Here is a 22777-nt window from a genome sequence, read left to right as displayed (position 1 = left end):
TAGAATTATATCGTCTTGAAAAATTCTAGTGGGTTCATGTGGAGCTGAAGCTAGCTATTATATAGGTCTTTGATGAATAAAAATGAGGAAATGTGCTTATTATTACCTAATCTGTGCAATTTGTTCAATAGACACATCTTTCAGAATATGGGAATCATTGGTGGGACAGTAATCAAGGGAGGTCCTTGAGGATAATAAGACTGAAAGTGTTGCTGGTCTAGATAGAGCTGTGCTGGCCAGCATGGTAGCCAACAGCCACATGTGGCTACTTAAATTGAAAATAATTAAAATGAAATTAAATGTAAAATTTCGTTCTTCAGTCATGCTAGCTATATTTTGAGTGCTCAAGAGCCACATGGGGCTGGTGGCTACATCTCAGGCGGGGCAGAGAGTTCTATTGGGCAGCACTGTTTTAGATCATCCCAAATGATTCCAAGTTTTGAAGTGGGGTTGGGGGGCTGAACATATGGGCTTTGAGTCAGACAGAACTGGGTTCAAGTCCTGGCTCTGTCTCCCCACTCTCAGGCCTTCATTTTCCTCATCTGTGAAATGGGAATAATCATAGCTGCTCCCTTACAGGGCTGTTGTGAAGATTAAGTTAATCTCTGTTTTAGCATGGGCCTCGGCGTGGTCACTGCTCAAAAACTGGTGGTGGTCAATACTGCCATTCTTCAGGGACTCCCCCCAAACAGTGTGGTTTTCCTACTCCCACGCTGGGCTGAGCTGAGGCCTCTCAGCTCCCATCCCCCACAGGCAAGGTCAGCCCCGTGCCCTCTTCCTGGCAGCAATGCCCTTAGTCCCAGCAACATCCCAGTGTGGAGTACATAAGGGGCCCTTACCGGAGGCCCAGAGACACTGGCACCAGGAGGTCCCACAGGCCCAGCGGCTCCTTTCACTCCTGGAGATCCCTGTGGAAGAGAGGGTACCAAGGTTGCAGGGCCTGAGTTTGAAGCTCGTGACAATCCAGCAGGTGAGACCAGGCCTTGGGCAGCCGTCTGATGAGTATCCCTCGGTTCCCATGTCCCCTGTGCCCACGGCCAGGACATTCTGAAGCATTACTAGTCTAGAGCCCAAGGATGCAAAGGCTCACCTTGGCACCCTTCTCTCCAGCAGGGCCAGGTGGTCCCCGAGGGCCCGGAAGCCCCTGCAGATGGAAGCACATTAGTTATCTCTGTCCTCGGGTGGCCCCTTCCCCTGCCAGGCTCCTCCAAGGCCCAAGGCAGACGTACCTGAATGCCAGGCAGACCCTGGGCTCCAGGCTCCCCCTGCAAGTCAGAAAAAGGCAGCCTGGGTCACAGCTGCCCAAGCCAACCTGTGCCACTGGCAGACTGGTCTGGGGTGGGGTATCTGCCAGCCCAAACTCAAGAGGGCTCCACAAGGAGACTCAGAGGGTCAGAGAGGGTCAGGGGGTCCAAACCAAAGTCCCAGACAGAAGAAACAGAAGGCCAGGGCTGTGCCCTGGAGCCTCTGGGGGCAGGGAGGGGGCTTAGGTTTGGTGGGGCAGATGGGAGTAAGCACTTGGCTAAGTAGGTGTTCATTGGAAGGACTGATGCTGAAGCTGAAACTTCAATAATTTGGCCACCTGATGCAAAGAACTGACTCATTTGAAAAGACCTTGATGCTGGCAAAGATTGAAGGCAGGAGAAGGGGACAACAGAGGATAAGATGGTTGGATGGCATCACCGACTCAATGGGACATGAGTCTGAGTAGGCTCTGGGAGTTGGTGATGGATAGGGAAGCCTGGCGTGCTGCAGTCCATGGGGTCGCAGAGTTGGACATGACTGAGCGACTGAACTGAACTGAAAGTGTTGGGAGGCAAGCAGGCAAAGGGAAGGCTGGAGGCTCACCTGTGGCCCCTGGACTCCCACTCCTGGAGGGCCGGGCTCTCCCTAAATAGGCAGAAGGACAAGCTTGAGCTTGAGATTCCCTCTTCATCCTTCACCCCTGCCCCAGCCCCTTCTCCTGAACCTCCCCCCGTCCCCCTCCCCCTGCGCAGCGGCGGGATCTCCCTTCCTCCCTCCAGGCCCACTTGCCCCCAGTATCTCCCCACCCCCACAGAGCTGCAGCCCAGGCCCCCCACACTCACACATACCTGTATGCCCTTCAGTCCTGGGGGTCCTTGAACTCCTGGTAGACCAGGCTGGCCCTAAAAGACACAGGTGAGTAAAGACACAGGTGAGCCAGGGCTCCCACAGGGGCAAGGGGGCAGGGGGAGAGAAAGAAGGCCCAGGGAGGGAAGGACGAGAAGGCAGGTAGCCAGAACTCACCGGTTTACCAGGCCGGCCCACGCCTTCTGGCCCAGGATCTCCTTTCGGGCCCCGCTTCCCAGGCGGCCCCGCTCTGTCTGTCAGCGCCCCCTGCGTGCCGGGGCAGGCGGTGCAGCCATCACCCTGGTCAGAGATGGGCACAGCCAGGAACCCGTGAGCCAGGCCCAGCCGCCAAGAGAGGAGGCATTGGAAACTGGGGTCCTTGTGCCCTTTGGAGAGCTCCGCCCCTCCGCCGACCCCTCCTCAGCCCGGGATATCAATATTGGCCCCTGAGACTCCTGGGTCTCCTCCCCTGCCTTGGAGAAGAGCCGAGGAGCCTCCACCCGGTGACGCCAGCATCTCATGAGGGTCACGGCCTGACCCCAAAGTCCTTCCCCTCATTAGCTCTCGGCCTGATCTCTTCGTGCTCGTGGGGCAACCTGCCCCCTTCCTGACTGACCTTTTCTCCTTTTGGCCCCACAGGGCCCCGAACCCCTGGCTCTCCCGACAGTCCTGGCCGCCCCGTGATGCCTGGTGTTCCAGGGTCTCCAGGATTCCCAGCATCACCCTGTAAGGAGCAAGATTCAGGAGGGCAGGGATGACCCAGCTCAGGGCATGGTGGCCTCTTGGGACCTACGGGCACTCAGAGCCCTTCACTGGGGTTGGGGGCTGGGCAGGGAATGGAGAGTGGGCACAGCACAATTCAGGAATAGGAGGTGGGGACGGCATCTGAGAGAAGGTGGTGCCCACCCGTGCCCACCGAGTTTTCTCTCACCTTTTGCCCCTTCAGTCCACGCTCTCCGGCCTTGCCCTGAGGAGAAAGCATTTCCAGCGTCAGTTCCCTCATACTAGACACCCTTAAGTGTCCAGCAGTGTGTTAGAGCCAAGGAAAAGGCAACACACAGACAAACCAAAACCTCTGCTCTCCTTCTAGTGAATTTGTGTAGATTAAGAAAAGAGCCTTGAGTCAGGCTTCCTGCCTGGGTGACCCTGGCAAGCTACTTCACCTCTCAGTGCCTCAGTTTCTTTATCGATCAAATGGAGGTGATAAAAAGAGCACAGCCTTCTATCCCACAGAGTCCTTGTGAGATTAGACAAGTCGATACATATGAAGCTGTGAACAGCCCATGATATGCACTGTGGTAGCATTCACTGCTATGAGTAAAGCAGTAAAAATAATAATCGCCCCAGTGGTAACTTTCATTCTTTTTTTTGTAATTATCATTCTTGAATGCCTGTTGTGTGCCACTAATGCTTCACACACATCGTTCCTAGACTTTACAGCAACACTATTTGTAGGAAACAGAGACACAGAGAGGGAGGTAACTGGCTCAAGTCAAAGGGCTCGTAAAAGGCAGAGGTGGGTTTTGAACCCAGGTCTGTCTGGTCCCAGGTTGGCGGTCTTTCTGCACACTCAGCCATGCTATGTCCCAGGACGAAGGGCAGAGGTCCGTCAGGCCAGCTCCCTCTGGGGACAGACGCACTGGCCCCTCCACACTCCCACCTACCCCCACTGCACCAGGAACCTAGAGACCCAGGCAGCCCTGCCTGTATCCCACCTCCACAGGCCCCAGAACTCACCTGTTTTCCTGGCAGACCGAAACCTGGAGGCCCGGGCTCCCCCTTCTCTCCGCGGGGCCCTGGCAAGGCCACCACGTGGCTGTCTTCATCCTGATGCTCGGTCAGGGCTCTGCATGGCTCACAAGGCTCCCCCTGCCAAGCAAGGACACAGGGCTGGGGGACCTCAGCCCAGGCTTGGAATCTGGGGCTGGGAATGCAGCCGGGCCTGACCTAGCACCTGGACTGGGCAGGGGGGGGGGTCTCTCAGGAGACATAGTAGAAAACCAGGTGAAAAAAGGAGGTGGGGGGGACTTCCCTTGTGGTCCAGTGGTTAAGACTTCACTTTCCAATGCAGGGATTTGAAGGTTTGATCCCTGGCTAGGGAGCTAAGAACCCATATGCCTCAAAGCCGAAAAACCAAAACATCAAACAATGTTGCAATAAATTCAATAAAGAATTTAAAAATGGATCATATTAAAAAAAAAAAAAAAAAGGAGGTGGGGCCAAGCCTCAGGAGTTCTGAACATCATGGTAAGGGATCCGATGTTACCCTCAGGCAGTGGGCAGCCTGGGAGGGTTTGAGGTCAAGCAGGAGGAGTGTGTTTGGGATGCTGGCCCTGGCTGCATGGGGAAGGTCTTCAGACTCACCTTCTCCCCTTTGATGCCTGTGGGTCCCGCAGGCCCTGGCGGCCCCTGTGTGATAAGAAGCCACGTGTGATGCCCTGCATCTGCCTGGGCCACTCCCACCTCGTCATGCTCCCTCGAGCTATTGGCATCCAAAGCTCACTTACCGGATTGCCGGCTGGCCCTACCTCCCCGAAATTACCCTGAGAGCAAAGCAGAGAACACAGGGTCAAAGTGGGGAGGCACACAAGTGTTAGGTCACTCCAAAACCCCAAGCCACAAGAGTAGCCCCTGGGGACCCCTAACCACCCCCACTCCCATTTCCTGGCTAGGAAACTGAGACCCAGAAAGCGAAGGGATTTCCGCCAAGGTCCCCAGGGAAGACTGTGGCCAGCCTGTTTCTGTCCTCAGGTGCAGGCCACAGAATCCCAGACCCACCCTCAGCCCTGGCCCAGCACACAAAGGTCAGGAATTCGTTTGTCCAACAGTCATTCGCTGGATGCCTGGACGTGTTGTGCACTGAGCAAGGTGCTGGTCAGTAGCAGTGAACAGCACAGACAAACACATCTGTGGCACTTACACCCTTGTGGGGGACACCGAGAATTTTTAAATAATTGTAACTGGATGGCCAGGAGTGCTATGAAGGGAGTAAGCAGGGTGGTGAGACAAAGTAGGCAGGGTAGGCCGTTTTAGACAGGATGGTCAGAGAACTGTTTATTATTATATGCTGACAATTATTGTCAGAAAGAGGAGACTAAGGCCCGGTCAATGAAAGAGCAGGGGGAGCAAGAGAGGAAAAACGCTCCAGACAGTGGGAGCCACAAGGACAAAATCTAAGAGGTGGGAACATTCTTGACATATTCCAGAAAGGAAGGAGGGCGGCACAGCTAAAGCACAGGAAATGCAGAGAGAAGAACCAGATGAAGCTGCAAAGGCGGGCAGGGCTGGGCATCCGGGGTCTTGCTAGGCACCGCCGGCCTTTGAGACAGTGTCCAGTCCCAGAAGGATTTTCAGCAGGGAAACAGTGTAACTTGAGAGCGTGTGTTTGTTTTAACAAAACCACAGTAGCTACTGGGTGAAAAGGCTGAAGAGCTGCAGCGGCTGCAGGCAGGCGAGCTAGAGGGCTGCCACCTCCATCCAAGTCAGAGGCTGTGGGACCAAGACGATGTGCAGCCGTGGAGCTGAGCCAAGCCGGGGGAGAAGGAGGATTGGGAGAGACCTGTCAGATGGAGGAGATGAGGTGGAGACGGGTTTGGGGTTTGAGGAGGCTTGAAGAACTGGGTATGTGCCATTTATGGAGATCAGAAGGGCTGGAAGAAGAAACAGGTGAGGGGGAGGGTGTAAAGCTCCGTTTGAGAAATCTGACAAATGATCTGCCTGGTAGAGCTGAGTCTGAACGTATATTCCAGGGTTTCTCACACTTGAACCCTCGTACACCCAGCGAAGCCCTCACAGGGGTAGCTGCTTTATCAGTTCAGTGGTGTCATTTGTCCCCAACGCAACCACAAATGCATACATTCACAGGGCACTGGAGTTGAGCGGCCCAGCCGAGCAGCAAGACTGCAGGCGCTGGAGCCAGTTTCTCTGTGCTCAAATCCCAGGTCTGCCCCCAAACCCCCATGTGACTTCGGGCAATTTGCTTGGTCTTTTCGGACTTCTGCTTCCTCATCCACAAAATGGGAAGAATGGAGTACCTACCCCATGAGGTTTTGGGAGGAGGAAACAAGTCAATACATCTATAAGCCTTTGGAATGCTACCTGGCACAAAGTAAGTAGTAAAGGAGGGCTGTTATTATTATTTTATGAAGGTACTCAATTGTTTTGGATCATCAATAAATTAAAAATACAGTACTAAAGGAACTCTCTTGGAGAACATGTGGGCTGTCAGAAATAAATTCTTTGACTCCAGTCTGCAAAACATTGATGAATTTATTTCTCTGTGGATTTACAGTTTGGTTTCTTGTCTATGTTGTCCCTATGCCCCACCCAGGGGCCCCCTCCCCTGCCTCCTTGTCAAGAAGACCCCAGTTATCCTGACTTCTAACCAGATCTCACCTTTTCTCCTTTCAGCCCTGTTGGCCCTGGGGCCCCAGCTTTCCCCTGAAAAAATAATCAAGTCACAGTCACTGCATGCCCCCCACTCCCATCCCTCCAAGATTCCATGAGTCCCAGTGTCCACCCAGAAAGAGAAAGGCCAACTCAGAACTACAAATCCCACAACCCCACAGTGTTTGGACAACTACAGCTGTTACACAGATTGGCACTCAGAGGTTCTAAGAGGGAGTCCTGGGGAGATGCAGGGGTGAAGGGAGACACTGGGCTACAGGCCTGGGGCCCCTACCTCAGGGCGTCCCTCCTGGCCTCTGCCTTGCTGGAGACACTAGGCCTAAGGAGCCAGGGAGGCTACCAGTGTGGTAAAGATGGGCTGCCTTGGCCTGGCTGGGGAAAGCAGTGACTTACCGGAAGACCTGGCAAACCCAGGCCAGGAGGGCCCACGTCGCCTTTGGCCCCTGCAGAAGGCTGGAGATGCTGGGCCGCTACGGCAAAGCTGCAGGACGAGCAGGACTCCCCCTGGGGAAGGAAGAGAAGGGATCAGAAAGGCTGGCAGTGATCAGAGGGGGGCAGCCAGAGGACGGGGTCCCTCACCTTCTCTCCTTTGAGGCCTTGGATGCCAGGGTCTCCCTGCAAGGAGAAGAGATTTATGGGCTGAGAGACTGGGTACGGTAGGGCACCCCAAATTTCCCAGCCATCTATGAGGACAGCAATGTCACATACCACAAACCCTTCAAACAGCCAGGAGTCCCAAGGGGCTCAAGGTCAGCATCCCAGACTTGGGGCTCATCAACCCACGTGACAGACAGACAGGAAAGAAGGCCAGGCTAACCTACCCCACTGGAAACTGCCTGTACATACCCGATCACCTTTTTGTCCAACAGCTCCCAGACTCTCCTGAAAAAAAGCATCTGTGAGGGAGTGGAGCACGCAGTCCAAGCCAGGACCCTAACCACCCCTGCCCACTCCTTTCTTCCACCCTCAACCAGCATCCAATCCCAGGAGGAGGGCACAGCCTCACTCACTATAAGGGTTGGCTCCACCCCAGCATGCCCAAAAGGCATCTTAAGCCTTGGCTTAAAGAACCCTCTTTGGTTGCTATGGAGACCTGGGGCAGCCTTCTAGCCCAGCCCTAAACTCTATGGTTCAGTCCCCACCCCCATGGAACTAAGATCCTAGACTCTCTGCTCACGAGGTCTCTATGGCCATGAGAAGTTTCCAGCCCCTCTCTCCAACTCCTCTCCATGATTATGCCCCCAGGCTTTTTGATGGAGACCCACAGGCCACCCTAGGCACTCACCCTGGCTGGTGCAGGATCACCTGGTTCTCCCTTGGGTCCTGGCTTTCCAGGGAGCCCCACAAAGTTCTGGAACCCTTCAGGTAGTGTTGGGCACACTTCACAGGGGTCACCCTAGCAGAAGGGAAAGACCATGAGCGGACAGGGTGGGGCTGAAACCCTGGGGAAGACAAGGGGTGAGCCAGGGCAAAGTGGGCAGCAGGAACACTAGGGGGGTAGAGGGTGCTTTCTGTTCACCTGAATCATTCACTCAGAATACAATCCCTGGACATCAAAAACTACCTCCTCACAACAAGCCATAAGAAATCATTGTGTCCCATTTAGGGGTGTGGAAACTTGGGCAAAAAAGAGAAGCTAACTGACTTGTCATATTCATGTATGTGGCGGAGGTGGGATTTGAACCTGGCTATGTAACTCCAAAGCCAGGCCCTTTATTTAGTAGTCAAAGGCATGCCATTGGAACAAAGGAGGGGTGGGGGTCCCCCAAGGAAGGTCTCAGGTTCAGCACCCTTGATGCTTACCGTCCCTTCAGAGATAGGCTTGCCCTCCCACCCCACCTCGGCGTAACCAGGCCTGGGACTCACCTTCTCTCCCTTCAGCCCGGGCACCCCTGGTTTGCCCTGTTGGAGAAGCAGCAGGCGTTAGCCGTGGCAGAGAGGGCCGGAGGACAGAACCCCCCTCCCTCTGGAGGCCTTGGTAGAGGAGGTCTGGGCATGGTGGGCAGCCGTGCTCCCACTGGGTCACTCACAGGTTTCCCGCCAGGACCTTCCTTTCCAGGCACCCCGGAGTTGCCCTGCGGTCAGAAGAAGGGTTAAGGAGAAGGGTGCTGGCCCTGGCCTCAGCCCATCCACCCCTTCACCCTCCAGTCCCCTCTGGATAGCAGGACAATCTTGCCAAATCTCTTGTCTCCTCTCGGTCAGTTTTGTCAACACTCCCTTCCTGTTGCCTGTCCTTCTCCGTGTCTAACCCGAGTCCTTCTGCTTGCACAGGAAGGGGGATCACGAGGCCTCTGTGTGTCCCTGCCCCAGGGCATCAGGATGGGTGGTGACCTGGGTGAGCCCAGAGGAACCACAGCAGACAGACATTTCCAGGCCTCCTGCTCTTCAAGGCACAAGGCCCTCACATGAGTTTGGGCCCTCCAGTTGGACCACTGTGGTCATTAACCAGACTTAGGCCTGTGAACCCAGGCCAAGGCCTTCACATCAGCAAGCACTGGCATGGGGACACCGCCCACTGAGGGGCCCAGCCCCCTAGCCCCTTCCCCAACCTGCCCGCTGCCTCCCTCCTGCTGCCCCCAGCCCCATTTTCCTCTCTCCTTTCACCAAGCAGGGGGTTCCCGCCGGGGGTTCCCACATGGGCCCCCACTCTTGTCCATGCTTACCTTGTCTCCCTTGGGGCCTGGAGGGCCACCTGGGTCCCCCTGAGGGCGGAAACAGGGTGGGTCAGCCAGGGGCCTCCCATTACAGTGAGGTCCACTCTGGCCCTTTCCCCCAGCCTAGCCCCCTGGGACCCAGCCCCACCTCCCCTCTGGCTGAGAGGGAGAAGGGTCTCTGAGGGGAAAACAGGCAGGAGGAGCCAGGGGTACTCACCGGGGTCCCCGGAAGTCCTATGCCAGGGGGCCCAGGGAGGCCTGGGGGCCCGGGCTCTCCTGCCAGCCCCTCAGGCCCAACAAAGCCAGGGTCTCCCTAGCACAGACATAAGGTGGATGTGAGAGAACCACCGCCTCTGAGCCCCCCCTACCCGCTCCTCCCCGTCAGACAGCCACAGCTCACCTTCTGCCCTTTGGGCCCTATGACACAGACTTCTCCTGGCCGGCCCTGTGGGCGGGGGGAGGCTGTGAGAATGGCTGAGGCCTGGCACCTCCCAGGACAGCAGCCGCACTGGGACGTGGAAATGCCCACCCTCACTGCCCTGTCCCAAAGCCAGACTCCACCCAGTGCCCCAAGGCCATCAGATGTCAACTCAGGGCTTGGAGGTCAGGGGCTCCTGGACTGGGAGTCATGTTGCGCTAAGTCGCTTCAGGTGTGTCTGACTCTTTGCGACCCCATGGATCCTCTGTCCATGAGATTCTCCAGGTAAGAATACTGCAGTGGGTTGCCACACCCTCCTCCAGGGAATCTTTCCCACCCAGGGATCGAACCTGCATCTCTTACATCTCTTGCATTGACAGGTAGGTTCTTTACCCTTAGCACCACCTGGGAAGCTGGGAGTCAGTCAGGCCCTTTTCTGCCCCCTCCTGGGGCGCAGCCCTCCCCTCCCTGGGTCTCCATTCTGTCTGAACAGGGGCAGTGGGTTGGATTCCAAAGGTTACAGTTCGCCACTTCAAGACCACGTGCTGAGGGACGTGGGTTTTGTGGGGGGAAGGGTCCCAGCACCGTACATCTCGGCCTGGCTTTCCCGGCGAGCCCTTCACGCCTCCGTCTCCCTTCTCGCCTTTCTGGCCCTGAAGGAGGAAGAGGCAGAGTGACAGGGGCTGAGAGAAGGGGCTGGAAGAACCAGAACAGCTTCATCTGCTCCCTAGAGCCAGTCTCAGCCTCCCCAGAGATTAATTGGCTTCACAGGAGGGTAGACAACAGAAAGAACTGCCCAACCAGCCAGGCCACTCACTCAGGGTGTCTGTGGCTCTTCCCTCCTGGTTTTGGTGGACAAGGCAGGATGACTTGGGAGGATTGGGGGGGTGCCACCCACTCTGGGCCCAATGACGTCATCCTCTAGGATGACTTTGGACGCCTCCCTCTTCCTGTCTGTAGGGTTTGCAGACCTCCCTGGTACCCATCCCCTCAGAATCCAGGCCCATTACCTTCTGGCCTGTGGAGCCGGGGAGTCCTGAGGGTCCCTGAGATGAAAAGGGGACACACAAGAGAGGTGAGGAAAGGATGGGGAGACTGGCCATGACCCTGCTGCCCTGCCCTGGCCCTGGTCGCATACTCACCAAGGCTCCCGACTCTCCCTTCTCTCCCTTCAGGCCTTCTGCACACTGAGCAGGGAGATAAGGTGTTGAGAGGGGCCCAGGGTCACCCCCAGGGCTCAGAGGGCACAGCCCCCTTCCCCAGGAGTCACCCACATATTGGCCCTAAAGCAGGCCTCTCCTCCAGGTCTTACCTGAAGCGGGGCATCCGGGGAGATTCTAACACAGTCATTGCCCTAGAAGTAGGGAGCAAGGAATCAGCCTCCTAGGGGAGTCACCCTAGACCTATTTTGAGAAGGAAGGGCCCAGGAATCCCATCATCCCAGGTGCCCGTAGAAAATAGAGGTTTCTACACACTAACCCCTAGAAAGACCCTGGCCCTCCTCCTCTATTTAGACCAGGCTGCAGAGTTCCAGATAAGATGATGGGATGATGATGGCTCACATTCCAGACCAACCCCAGGGTACACTGGGAAGATCCTGCTGTGGTCATGGATGGAACACTTACCCGGGCTCCCTTCTCTCCCTTGGGTCCTGATGGACCAGGCAGGCCCCGCTCACCTTTCCCTCCCTGTGGATGAGACCAAGACAAGGGCTGGGACCAGAGACGCACATGAGAGCCTTGAAGCTCTCCTCAGGCTGATCTTTTCCATGCATCCACCACACACGGGTGTGTAAATGAGCACAGCCCTACCCCAACCCCCACCACCACGCACACAGCATATGGATCCCATACGCATCCATCCGCCTGTCCCTCCCACCCCAAAAGGCTATATTTGGTAAATCTATAGTCTCACGCAGAAAGCATCTCTTCTCCACACCCGTTTCCAAGCATGCTAGCTCACACCCAGGGGCTTAGGGACACACGTGCTTGGACACACATATGTGGAATGGCAGACACCCATAACGGTGAGTGTCAGGCTGCCCAAGTTAAAATCCTACCTCCACACCTTATAAGTACATGCCTTAGGGCAAGTCATGCGACTTGTTTGAACCTCAGTTTCTTCATCAAGAAAATGGGATTCGTGTCAGCAACTACCTCAAGGGGCCAAGGGGCTGCAATGCGGAAGAAATGTAACCCTGCAGGTAAACTGCTCAGTGCCACTTAGCACGCACACGGAGGTGGCCCCAAGAATAACATTATTTATTCATGGGCACACCCAAGAGTACCATCTCACATTTGCATATGCTGCCTAGCCCATCACCCACAGTTCTATGGTCTTGTCAGGCCCCTAGGTATATGGGTTCACCCCTTGCACATGCAAACACGTGTCCAGAAATGCACAGTCTCACACATACACACACACACACACACACACACACAAAAGCACACCAGTCACACATGTGGGCATAGCTGGCCCTGAAATAAAATAAGAGTACCTATGCCTGAGGCGGTTTAAGAAGGTCATACTGCCAATGGGCAGCCCAGGGCCTGACACACAATAGACCCTTGCTGCTGCTACTAAGTCGCTTCAGTTGTGTCCGACTCTGTGCGACCCCAGAGACAGCAGCCCACCAGGCTCTGCTGTCCCTGGGATTCTCCAAGCAAGAACACTGGAGTGGGGTGCCATTTCCTTCTCCACAGACCCTTAGATATGCGCAGTTTTTTACATCTTTAGATTCACACACCCACTACTGTCTCTAACAAACACACACACGCAAACATACATCTAATCAGCCCCACCCTTATGCAGACTTGGGTGCATGCGTGCACGCTAAGTCACTTCAGTCATGTCCAACTCTGTGAGACCTAGAGGTAGGGAGCTGAAGCCTGTAGGACTGTAGCCCACCAGGCTCCTCTGTCCATGGGATTCTCCAGGCAAGAACACTGGAGTGGGTTAACATGCCTCCCTCCAGGGGATCTTCCTGACATGCATCTCTTGCATCTCTGCATTGGCAGGTGGGTTCTTTACCACTAGCGCCACCTGGGAAGCCCAGGCAGGCTTGGGTAGCCCTGATATAAACACACAACCAGGAGGCCACATGCCATGAGATGGGCTGGCACCACTGAAGAGGGCAGGGATGTCCTGTTCTCCATCTGGGACTCACCTGGGGGCCAGAAGGACCAATTGTGACCTGAAAGGACAGAGGAAAGAGGACATAATCATCTTAGGGAGGAAGGGGAAACCAGGGGCCCAGAGAGGGCAAGCAGTTTAGTCAGGGCCACACAGGAGTGGCTGAGCCAACATCCTGGATCCCAGCCCCTGCTCTGCTTCCCAGGCCAACCAGCATGCTGATTTTATATACTAAAGCTGTCAAACTTACAGAGGGGTTTGACCTATCTTCTCTAACCTGCCTGGCTTTGGCTAGCTCCACCCCCTCGTTGCTAGGATAACATGGCTGCTCAGTTGCCATGGTAACCCCCGCATATCTGGGGATGATCAGCCTTACTGGATTTGGTGGGGGACAGGATGGAAAAGGGCGGGCAGCAGAGGGGTACTTCCTGACATCCCCAAAGGCCAGGGGCTTAGAGCTGAGGGGAGAGAGGGTTGTGTCCTTTGTGGATCAATGCAGAATGTCAACTCAGAATGTCAGGCTGTGGGAAAGTGGTGACTCATACTGCCCACGGAAGAGGCACAGTTGGGTACCAGCTGGGCTCACAGTGAGCCCCTTTCCCTTGTTCTTCTGGCCCCCCAGAGGGAGAATAGGCCAGGACCACCTGGAGAGGGATTAGAGGGGAAGCCCTGAGTCAACATGTGGCTTGGGGGGCCATGCTGGGCTGTGTCACCCTGAGCCAGCCCTTCCCCTTCTCTGTCTCTAGAATGACATGGGAAGCCTTCCAAGCAAAGCAGGCCTGAGTCCCTGTGGGGAGTTCTGGGATCAGTACTGAGGCCCTGACCCTGCAGGCTGCCACCCCATTCCCCTCCTACCCTGGAGCCCAGTGCACTGCCTAGATCACAGAGCATGAGACTTCCTCCCATGAGGCCCTGGCCTGGTGGGGCTGGGGCTGAGGGTCAAGCCCAGCTCTGGGGGATGGGTGGGCAGAGAGTGTGAAAGTACACAAAGACCCCCTTGTCCTGAACCAAGAAGTTGCCAAGCCAACCTCCAGGCAGTGCCCACTCCCAGCCTCCTCCCGCCCCACCCAGCACACTCTCTCTTCACTCACGTTGCTCTCCTGGGCACCATGGACACAGGGTGGGCACTGAAAGGGAAGAATGGACCTGGAGGTCAGGTCTGAGAGCCTCAGGTCAGCCTCCTGCACCCCACTGGCCCCCATACACACACCAAGTACACAGGTGTCTGGGTGGAGTTAAGGAGCATAAAGATCGAAATCCCATCAAATAGGCCATGTCCCTCAACTCCCACCAACCCAGAGCCAAGCCAGTTCTCAGATGAGGAAACTGAACCCCAGAGAGGATGAGCAGCAAGACCTGGATCACACAGCATATGGAGCAGAGTAAGACCCCCAAATCCAGGCTCCCATGGGCAAGGCCTGGGCTCTCTCCAAAATGCACATGGCCATTTGCTGCCCACTCAACAGGAGTGTCCAGGGCTAAACAGCCACCTCCTAAGGAGAAGCATCAGGCAGACAGAGCCCAGCATCAGGTCCCCAAGGAATGCTGGGAGCTGTGTGGTCATCCCACCCCAGGCCCAGCCTCCAGGGCCCCAAAGCCTTGTCCAAAGGGCTCAGGCTGGCACCCTTCCAACCAAGCTCTTTTCTCCAGTTTAGATGGGAGGCTTACCTCATCGGCTGCTGTCTCCTGGTGGGCCTGGGAAGAGGAGGGGGGCATAAGAATGGGCGGGGAATGGAGAGGACAAAGCACGGCTTCCAACACCCCTACTCAAGAACCACCAGGAGCGGGTGCCCTACACAGAGCCAGGTACTTTTCTGTCTCTCCCCCTTCATCTTTCCTTCTCAGAGCTGGCATCTTCAAGTCCTAAGCTCTGTCCAAGAGTGGGGGAAGGTGGGAAGAGCGTGGGCGGAGAGAGTCTCTTACTCAAGGGGTTTACAGAGGACACGGAGGGCAGACTGAGGATGCCGTGGGCTCCTCCGCCCACCGCCTGTCTCTACCTTTGCTCCTCTTTCTGGCTTCTGGCTGATTCTTCCCGACAGCTGGGCATCCACCTGAGCAGAAAGAATAAGAGCCAAGTCTTGAGAAGGAGACAGTTCTGAGGGCCCCTAGGCAGGGGCATGGACCCCAGGGACCCCTTCAGCCTGATATCTGGCAGCTCCCAGGGTATCGAGAGCCTGCTCAGACCCCTGGCACCCCCACAGTCTACCCCCCTTCTTTTCCCCCCACCCACGTGATGTCGGAGAAAACAAGACTATGAATCAATGGGATCCTGTGTTCCTGGAGCCAAAGGCTGGGCAAGATGCCTGGTGGGCAGGGAGGCTGCAGGGCCAGGGGTGGGGCTACGGGAGGAACTGGGTTTCCCTGCCACCCCCTAAAGAATCTGGGAGCAGGCAGGGCAGCTGGCCATGGTGCTGGGCATGGAACCAGTCTGGCATTGGCCCAGGTTGAGCCCAGAAGAATGAGTGAGCCCCAAGACAAGCAGTGTGGCGCCTGGCCTTTGATCCTAGGTATCTGTGTCCTGGAGAAAATGCCTTTGGGTGCCAGCCTGATCCTTCCCTCACCAGGGTCTGGGATGGTACCAGTGAAGTTCTAGTTAGTGCCAGAGTTCAATAGGCACAATTCTCAATGCCAGCAAGCAGGCAGGCATAGGGTCATACAGTGGGCTGTCTCTCTGCCTCTCGGAATCCAGTAAGGGTAGGAAGCAAATAGGCAGGCCTTCCAGTGCCCTCCCTGCCCCAGTTGGGTACACGTGACCAACTGACCCTGGGGGCAGGCTGTAGTCAGATCGGGGGAGGGACAGGACCACTTGAGCCTGTGCCCATGTCTGCCTGCCCTGGCCACCCACCTTGCTGTTCTGGGGCTCCTCCAGGCAGAAGCAGCGGGTGTAGACCTTGCCCTCAGTCTGTGGATTGATCTCGATGAGCTCATTGTTCTGGGTGTCCCGGCGGGCCTTGGAGGTCTCTGGGGGACACTGTCCAGTGTTGGGGAAGGGCTGGGGTCAGTACAGAAGATGGACCCCCCCTTAACACACTCAGCATCCTAAGATGTCTAGGCATCCCCTTCCCAGCCCTTCTCCTCCAGCACACTGTGCCCCAAGGCAGTGCCCCAGCCTCTCCCAGCTGGGCTGGGTCCAGGCCACTCACCCCTCCTGGTAATATCTCACAGCAGCCCTCCTCCAGCACGAACTCTGGGTCACAGTAGATGTGTGCCTGCTGAAGGTCAAACTGCAGGGGACACACAAGTGTCACTTCATTTTAACAAACAGCTCTGTGTCCTGGCCCCCAAGGAGGCACAGAGATGGCTCCATCCCAGGGTTTGCCCTCAGAGGCTTTCCAGTCTGGCCTGGGAGATCATCAAGAATATAGTCACAAAATACAAAGCAAAACCATACACCCAAGATAGAGGGAGAGGCGGGAGAAACGTTCGCTTTGGCCAGAAGAAGCGGGGGAGAGGAGGTTCCATTCAAGCTAAGCCGTGAGGACCAGTAGGTATTCAGCAGGTAGGTTTCAAGGACAAGCATTCCAGGTGGAGGTAACAGCATAGGCAAAGGCTAGAGGTGTGAAAGTATTAGGTGAGATGGATGGCCGGCATGGGATCAGCCAGAGCCAAGGTGCATGGACAGACGGAGCAGAAGGTGATGCTGCAGACATTTTAGGGCCCAGCTCATGAAAGGCCTTGAATGCCAGGCTGCACCTGGAGGTCAATGGGGAAGCATAAGGGGGTTCTGAGCCCTGGTGAGATACAGGTTCTGGGGAGCCCACTCAGGCTCCCAGAAAGTGGGAGGAGAGTCCAAGCCCGACCTAGCACTCACCGAGACAGGTTTGCCCTGCTCAGCATCTAAGCCCAGAAAGACATGGCCCACAGGCTCTATGGATCGCCGGGGCCCTAGAGGCTGGGAGGAGGCTGACATGCAGTCCACGTGCACGGAGGCCACTCGTTCGGCCACGCTCAGCACCAGCTTATGCCAACGCAGGTCGAAGAGCTGGGGCACTGAGAAGATGCAGGACACAAAGTCACCATCTTGACCCCGGGTCCTTAACTCCAGGCTCTGCTCCTGACTGTTGACTTCCAGAGAAATCTGTGTGGAGAGGGGGAAAGGCAGGGACACAGAATCAGAGCCCCGTGAGCCACAGCCTGCCAAAGGTAAGGGCCCTCCCGCTCATTTCACAAGAAGGGAAACAGCCCACAGAGCAAGGAAAGCTGGCTGGAGTCACAGAGAAATACCTTCTAAAAGAATGGGATAGGTGGGCTGCAGGTGGCCTCAAGGGTGAGTACTGGGGTGGAGCAGGGAGGCTCCAGAATCACAAGCTGGGACAGAAGCTGGGCTGGACTGGCACCACTCGATACCCAAGAGCAACGGGGGTGGAGCGAGCGGGGCGCCAGGCTCACCTGCGGGTACCCGTCTCCATCGGTCACTTGAAACAAATACCACGTGTTCCGGTGGGTGTGTTTCTTCATCAATAGTGTCAGCACCAGGGCAAACTCACTGGGAAGGCCCCGAGGGAACACGCGTCTGGGGGTAGAACAAGGAGGGTACCCTGAGGCTCAGGTAAGAGACCGTCTGCTGCCCACCCTGGGCCCTCAACACTGTTGAACCTACATGAGACACACATAGGCACATAACGTCCCATGGACACACATATACGTACACACCCATTCATTCTACAGACATTTCTCGAGGGCCTACTATGCGTCGGGGTGGTCTGGTTGCTGCAGGTAACAGGTGAAAAGACAGAGAAGAGGCCTGTCCTCAGGCAGCCTGCAAGTCTGATGGGATGATGGGGGAGGTAAGGCCATGAACAAGGAATCCTCAGAATGACTGTTTCGCTCTTTCATGGGGATTCCAAGGAAACCAGGATGCCATGGGGAACATGACCAGGCCTGGGGGAAGGGAAGAGATACTGAAAAAAGATGACTGGATTGAGCATGACTAGAGAATCAGGAAAGAAAGAGGAACATTCTGGAAGATGAGGCTGGAGAGGTAAGCAGAGGCCAAAACACTCAGGAACTTGTAGGAGCTTGAACTTGACACACATCAATGCATGTGAACACACACACGCACACATACAAACACACCCAACTCTTTCAGGCTCCCTCCTCCATCCTGGGGTCCTCACAGTGCCCATGGGATGCAGACCTGTCTTCACCTACTGCTAGCCAGAGATGGGGAAAGGGCAGAGGGTGGGCCTGCCAGTCCCCTTGCTGCCTGCCCTGCGAGGCCCAGGAGTGGGACCAGGCTGACTCCTGGCAAGTAGAGAGATAAATGACCCATGGGTGCCCCCTGAGCTTAAGCTCCACATCCAGAGTTGCTGGGGAGTGTGGCTGAGACTGGTTCCCAGTGGCCACACTGGGGCCTTTACCGAGTGGGCTGGGTGACTGAGACTGCTCCCAGTCGCAAGATGAATGGTCCCTTGGGATTTCGGATCTTCTTGACAGCAGATGTCTTCATGAGGCTGAGTCGGTGGATGAGGTTGAAGCCTTTAGGGGAGACACCAGATGACGAGCTCAGCTGGGCAGGTGAGTGGGGTACAGGCCACTCCAGGAAGATGGCGGAGGGGGGACAACAGGCTGAGCTGGGCGCTCACCAGTCACGTTGGTCGATAAGTCACTTCTGTGTTCCAACTTGAGTCCTTCTTGCTGAGAAGGTGGGCACTGCTCCCCTGCAAAAGAATTGGCAGTGGGGGCATCTGTAGGGGGTCAGGCTGAGGTGGAGGCATAGTTCTTGGGGAACCTGGGACAGAGCCAGTTCATGTTCCCCACTCTGGATCTTCAGCCAGGCTCTGCCTTGGGCTCCTTTCAGCTTTTGCCTTCTGACCCTGGTGGTGGCTCAGTCGGTAAAGAGTCTGCCTGCAATGCAGGAGACCCGGGTTCGATTCCTAGGTCAGGAAGATCCCCTGGAGAAGGAAATGGCAACCTACTCCAGCATTCTTTCCTGGGAAACCCCATGGATAGAGGAGCCTGCCAGGGTCGCAAGAGTCAGACATGACTTAGCGACTAATCCTACCTACCCACCCTGGGAGTCAGGGCACAGATGGGAAGACTGAGGCCTGGCCTAAGGCTAGTAAGTGAGTTCATAGCTGAGCAAGATCTCCTAGAACCCAGACCTCTCCTGGGGCCCCAAGACAGGGGCCAGGCTGCTTTCATTCTAGAGAATGAAATAAATTCTAGACAGCTCACATATCCCACAACACACACCTGAGTGGGGGACAAAGGAGCACTTCGAGGGCAAGGCGATGTCAGATCCGTGCACAGTGTGTTATATATCTATGCACACGCGGGTCTGCACATGTGTGAGTTGTAGATGCCTGTGCCACCAGGGATGCCATGGGCCGCGGGCACATGTGCTCTCAGCAGCGGATGGGGTTCCGCTCCGCAGCCAAAACAAAGCAGGCCAGACGCAAGTCTGGGTCAACAGACTGACTTTTCACCTGGATAGCCACCTTATGAAACTGTGAGGAGAGACTGAGGGCCTGAGTGGACCACAAGCTCAAGGGAACCACCAGAGCCTTAGGGCTCCAGACAGGATATATGAAGGGGGTAGAGGCTCCTGCAGAAGGGGATAGCTTATTCAGGTCTCCAAAACTTTAAAGGGACCAGGTAGGCAGCCATGGGCCTGCCTCTTCTCTAGGGCTGATTGAACAGAAGTTTTGAGAGAGGTACTACAACAGAAGAGATAGAGGCTAGAATTTTTAAAAAGAGAGAGCTTTTTCATCAGTGCAGATAGGGTAGCTGGGACAAGGCGATGGATATAGCTCCTAGAAGCTGGGACACTGGACTCCTTGGATCCCTGGCTAGAAGAAGGCATCCTGGATCCCTAGGCTCAGTGACCAACCCCCCTCCCCGAATCCTTCTGCCCCCAGGTTTGGCCAGAAAAACTATCACCGTCTTTAGTATCAGCAGCAGCAAGGGGTGACTCACCCCTTGGCAATGGGCCCAAATTCCTCACAGATGTTGAAATTTTCTGCCTCAATCCCCAGGGGACCCGGTGAGGGAGAGGAGAGTAAAGCATACGTGGGAACATGTGAATACACATACGTAGACACACAGCCCACAGGTTGCCACATATACCCTCTCACATCTGTCCCTGGGTTTTTCTGCCTCTTTTGGCTGTATTGGGGGTTCTAGGGGTTCTATTTCTGCTCAACTACACAGCCAGAGGGCACCCAGCAGGGCAGGGCAAGCTGCCCGGTCAACTTCCTCTGGCTTTGGGCCCTGGAAAGCTACACCCTTCTGTCTTATCCAGTGTCTGGGCCTTGAGGCAGGCCCTTTATCCAAGATTGCCAGGGAGGAGGAGGAGCACGTGGGCTGGAGGATGGATCCTCCACATGGAAAGGACTGGAGAGTCCTGGCCTGTCTGCAAGGAGAGCTTGCTGCCGGCTCCTCCCCACCACACTGGCCTCACCAGCCCTTGGGGCACAGGTTGGGTTTATGTATTGGGGAGGGGGGTTCTTCTCATACACAGAGACATAGGAGTATGTACAGAGCACAGAGCAGCTCTGAGATGTAAAAACAGAGAGGCCCAGAGACACACAGATACATAGACAGAAACACGCACACTTTCTAGCTCAGCAGTCTCCCAACTTTTTCGGCACCAGGCACCAGTGTCACGGAAGACAATTTTTCCAAGGACCAGGGTCCGAGAGGGATGGTTTCAGGAACGATTACAATTACTGTGCACTTTATTTCTATTATTGTTACGTCACCTCCACCTCAGATCATTAGGTGTTAGATCCTGGAGGTCGGGAACCCCTGCTCTAGCTCGCCTCACGCTGGCTCATGTGTACAAACAGCTCAGGCTACCCTGAGCCCGGCCTCTGGACTCTCCTATAAATGCCCACGTTACTGAGGCCCATGGTCACATACCTGCATAGGACCCCACACCTCAGAGAGTCAGTGGCAGGCCTATGGCACTCTGATCCTTACCTGCATCTGCTCCATGGCTGTAGGTAACATATAGACTGAGCAGCCACAAGCCAGGAGCCCAAGATGCCCACATCCTGGTCCAGAGAAGTCAACTGCAGCCACAGGACCTGAAACCATAGGGAGGGGGAAGGTGGATTCCAGAGCTCACAGAGAACAATTTCTCACATGGGCAAGCAGCAGCCAGCCTGTGGGGCCCAGGCGTTGGTCCTGGGGTGGCAGGAGGTCTGACCAGGCATCAGTCCCTCTCAGAGGCCCAACCACAGGCCTTGGGCTAGGATTTGGGCCACGGCGATATTCAAAATATTTAACCACCGGTATGGCACGGATACCCAGCAGCCAGCACAGAATGCTGGCCAGAGCAGTGAAACCAGGTCCAGGCAGCATCGGGCTGTGCTAGTGGACAGTTGCTGGACTGAAGAGAGATCAAAAGGGTCCTAAAAGGTTTGAAGCAGAGGCTATTTGCCAAGACACTTGGAAGTATTTCAATATTTTATCAACCTGTGCACTGTATAGGTATATGCTAATCTGGTACCTGGCTAGCTGCACCCAGCTCAGCCAGCCGGCCCTTTCTGGCACCCACAAGGGGCTGACAACTGAGCTGTGTCTCCTAGAGGCATCACAGGGGCCAAGGAAGCTTCCCTCATGGGTGCAGTGGGCGGGAGAGCAGGTCACCGGGCTCAGGACCTTGTTGCCAATCTCCCCTGCTGATGGATGCTCGTCTTTTAGTTTTATTAAACCCTGATGGATGGGCCCAGATAAATCAATTCGGGCTCAGCAAGCGGCCAGGCGAGCCATACATCATCCAGCCTCCCCTGAGACAGGCAGCCCGCGCGTGCGCACACAGTCATGATATGCACAGATATACAGGCATATATACACACAGGCATATTTGTGCACTGTGTGCACACAAGCCTACCTACACACAGGCAGGCTCACAGAGACATGTGTTCAGGGGCCACCCAGACACACCAGCTTGTACCCATACACGTGCACACAGGCAGGCGATGACTACCCTTCCTGTAGGCCCTCCTGTTGGGAAGTTCTTATGCAAGTCTGACCTCATTCTCTCCAGCTGTAAAGGAATTCTGTTTCCCCCTCCCTCAGTTCTGGATGGGGAACGAGAGCAGGAAGGACCCCTCGCCTCCATATATTTGGAGATAGGACCCCAATCTCCCTCTTCCTGAGGCAGAACTGTTCCCCCCCCCCCCACTCATCCCCTGTTCTTCGTTCTTCCGGTATGCACCTCCTATCCCTCCAACCCTCTCCTGACCTCCCCCTCCTGCCAGTCAGTGGAAGGACTGTCAGCTGTGTGAGGCGTATGAGTGCATGTGGAGGCGTGAACTTCCATGCGCTCCCTGTCCCCTTCCCGCTCCTGACCTCTGGCCTCCACTCACCTAGCCCCAGCCAGAGCAGGGCACTATAGAGATAGGAGAGATGCTTCCGCGAGGAAACGATCCCATCCCAATAGGAAGGCACAGACTTGGGGGCAGGGAGAGTCAGAACTGCCATGGAGGTAAGAGCTTATCCGGCTAGAAAGAAGAGGACTGAAGTTCGGAGAGGGAACGCCTTTTGCCCCAGGTCACACAGCAAGCCCAGAGCCGGAGGCAACCCCCTCCACCCTCACTTACCGTGGCTGGGGTTCGCCCCCACCTTACTGAGTAATCCAGGCAGCCCAATGCAGCCAACCCCAGAAAGCAGGGCCTGGGTTCCTCAGCCCGCTGGAAGGTCCTGGATCACTTCTGGCCGGCTTCGGGGACGCCAAGTTCCCGGGTCCCGAGCTTTGGGGGCTGAAGGCTGTCCGGCTCGCGCGCCCGGGCGCGCGACTGCCGGGGACTGCCGGCTACTCCGGGTGGGGGAATAGGGGGCGGCTCCAGGGGGCTGGGGACTTGCCAGGGCCGCTAATGGAACACAGCTGGACCCGCCCGCCAGGCTGGAGGAGGGAGGGAGGACCGAGAGGGGGCTCCAGCGGTGGCAGAGGCGGCGGGACGCGCGGCCCCGCTGCTGGCCTGGCTGCGCTCCCAGGCCCGCCCCTCCCATTTGCCCGCCAGGTGAGCGAGCGAGCTAGGCGGGACCCTGCGTGCCCGGAGCTGCCCTGCAAGGGGGCTCTGGCTGCAGGCGTCGGGGGGGGGGGGGCGGGGGGGAGGTGGGGGGC

General features: G+C 56.2%; 1 protein-coding gene across 7 annotated transcripts in view; it reads right to left on the bottom strand.

Annotated features, from left to right (window-relative positions):
- The window catches only part of COL16A1 (collagen type XVI alpha 1 chain), a 56247-nt gene extending 33734 nt beyond the window's left edge, over positions 1 to 22513 (bottom strand). For 4 of the 7 annotated variants that reach the window (XM_027517620.1, XM_027517645.1, XM_027517671.1 and 1 more), the window contains exons 1-38: positions 22254 to 22513; positions 20626 to 20732; positions 18288 to 18362; positions 18063 to 18180; positions 17092 to 17215; positions 16514 to 16780; positions 15846 to 15926; positions 15548 to 15694; positions 14700 to 14753; positions 14371 to 14397; positions 13794 to 13829; positions 12737 to 12763; positions 11196 to 11258; positions 10883 to 10924; positions 10713 to 10757; positions 10581 to 10616; positions 10161 to 10223; positions 9553 to 9597; positions 9370 to 9465; positions 9162 to 9200; positions 8529 to 8573; positions 8365 to 8400; positions 7784 to 7894; positions 7345 to 7380; positions 7078 to 7113; positions 6892 to 7002; positions 6487 to 6531; positions 4599 to 4634; positions 4456 to 4500; positions 3829 to 3960; positions 3023 to 3058; positions 2708 to 2815; positions 2269 to 2391; positions 2094 to 2147; positions 1849 to 1890; positions 1230 to 1265; positions 1091 to 1144; positions 840 to 908 (exon numbers count right to left, since the gene is read on the bottom strand). In XM_027517620.1, coding sequence (XP_027373421.1) covers positions 840 to 908; positions 1091 to 1144; positions 1230 to 1265; positions 1849 to 1890; positions 2094 to 2147; positions 2269 to 2391; positions 2708 to 2815; positions 3023 to 3058; positions 3829 to 3960; positions 4456 to 4500; positions 4599 to 4634; positions 6487 to 6531; positions 6892 to 7002; positions 7078 to 7113; positions 7345 to 7380; positions 7784 to 7894; positions 8365 to 8400; positions 8529 to 8573; positions 9162 to 9200; positions 9370 to 9465; positions 9553 to 9597; positions 10161 to 10223; positions 10581 to 10616; positions 10713 to 10757; positions 10883 to 10924; positions 11196 to 11258; positions 12737 to 12763; positions 13794 to 13829; positions 14371 to 14397; positions 14700 to 14753; positions 15548 to 15694; positions 15846 to 15926; positions 16514 to 16780; positions 17092 to 17215; positions 18063 to 18180; positions 18288 to 18362; positions 20626 to 20698 — 2613 coding nt within the window. In that variant the 5' untranslated portion in view covers positions 20699 to 20732; positions 22254 to 22513. Of the gene's footprint in view, positions 1 to 839; positions 909 to 1090; positions 1145 to 1229; positions 1266 to 1848; positions 1891 to 2093; positions 2148 to 2268; positions 2392 to 2707; positions 2816 to 3022; positions 3059 to 3828; positions 3961 to 4455; positions 4501 to 4598; positions 4635 to 6486; positions 6532 to 6891; positions 7003 to 7077; positions 7114 to 7344; positions 7381 to 7783; positions 7895 to 8364; positions 8401 to 8528; positions 8574 to 9161; positions 9201 to 9369; positions 9466 to 9552; positions 9598 to 10160; positions 10224 to 10580; positions 10617 to 10712; positions 10758 to 10882; positions 10925 to 11195; positions 11259 to 12736; positions 12764 to 13793; positions 13830 to 14370; positions 14398 to 14699; positions 14754 to 15547; positions 15695 to 15845; positions 15927 to 16513; positions 16781 to 17091; positions 17216 to 18062; positions 18181 to 18287; positions 18363 to 20625; positions 20733 to 22019; positions 22155 to 22253 lie in introns of all 7 variants that reach the window. The other 3 variants (XM_027517630.1, XM_027517638.1, XM_027517662.1) reach the window with 3 other exon arrangements.
- Between the last annotated feature and the right edge of the window lie 264 nt (positions 22514 to 22777).

Source organism: Bos indicus x Bos taurus, chromosome 2 (genome assembly GCF_003369695.1).
Source record: "Bos indicus x Bos taurus breed Angus x Brahman F1 hybrid chromosome 2, Bos_hybrid_MaternalHap_v2.0, whole genome shotgun sequence".
Classification (NCBI taxonomy): domain Eukaryota; kingdom Metazoa; phylum Chordata; class Mammalia; order Artiodactyla; family Bovidae; genus Bos; species Bos indicus x Bos taurus.
Note: the sequence above shows the minus strand (reverse complement) of the source record. Positions and strands in the feature narration are given on the sequence as shown.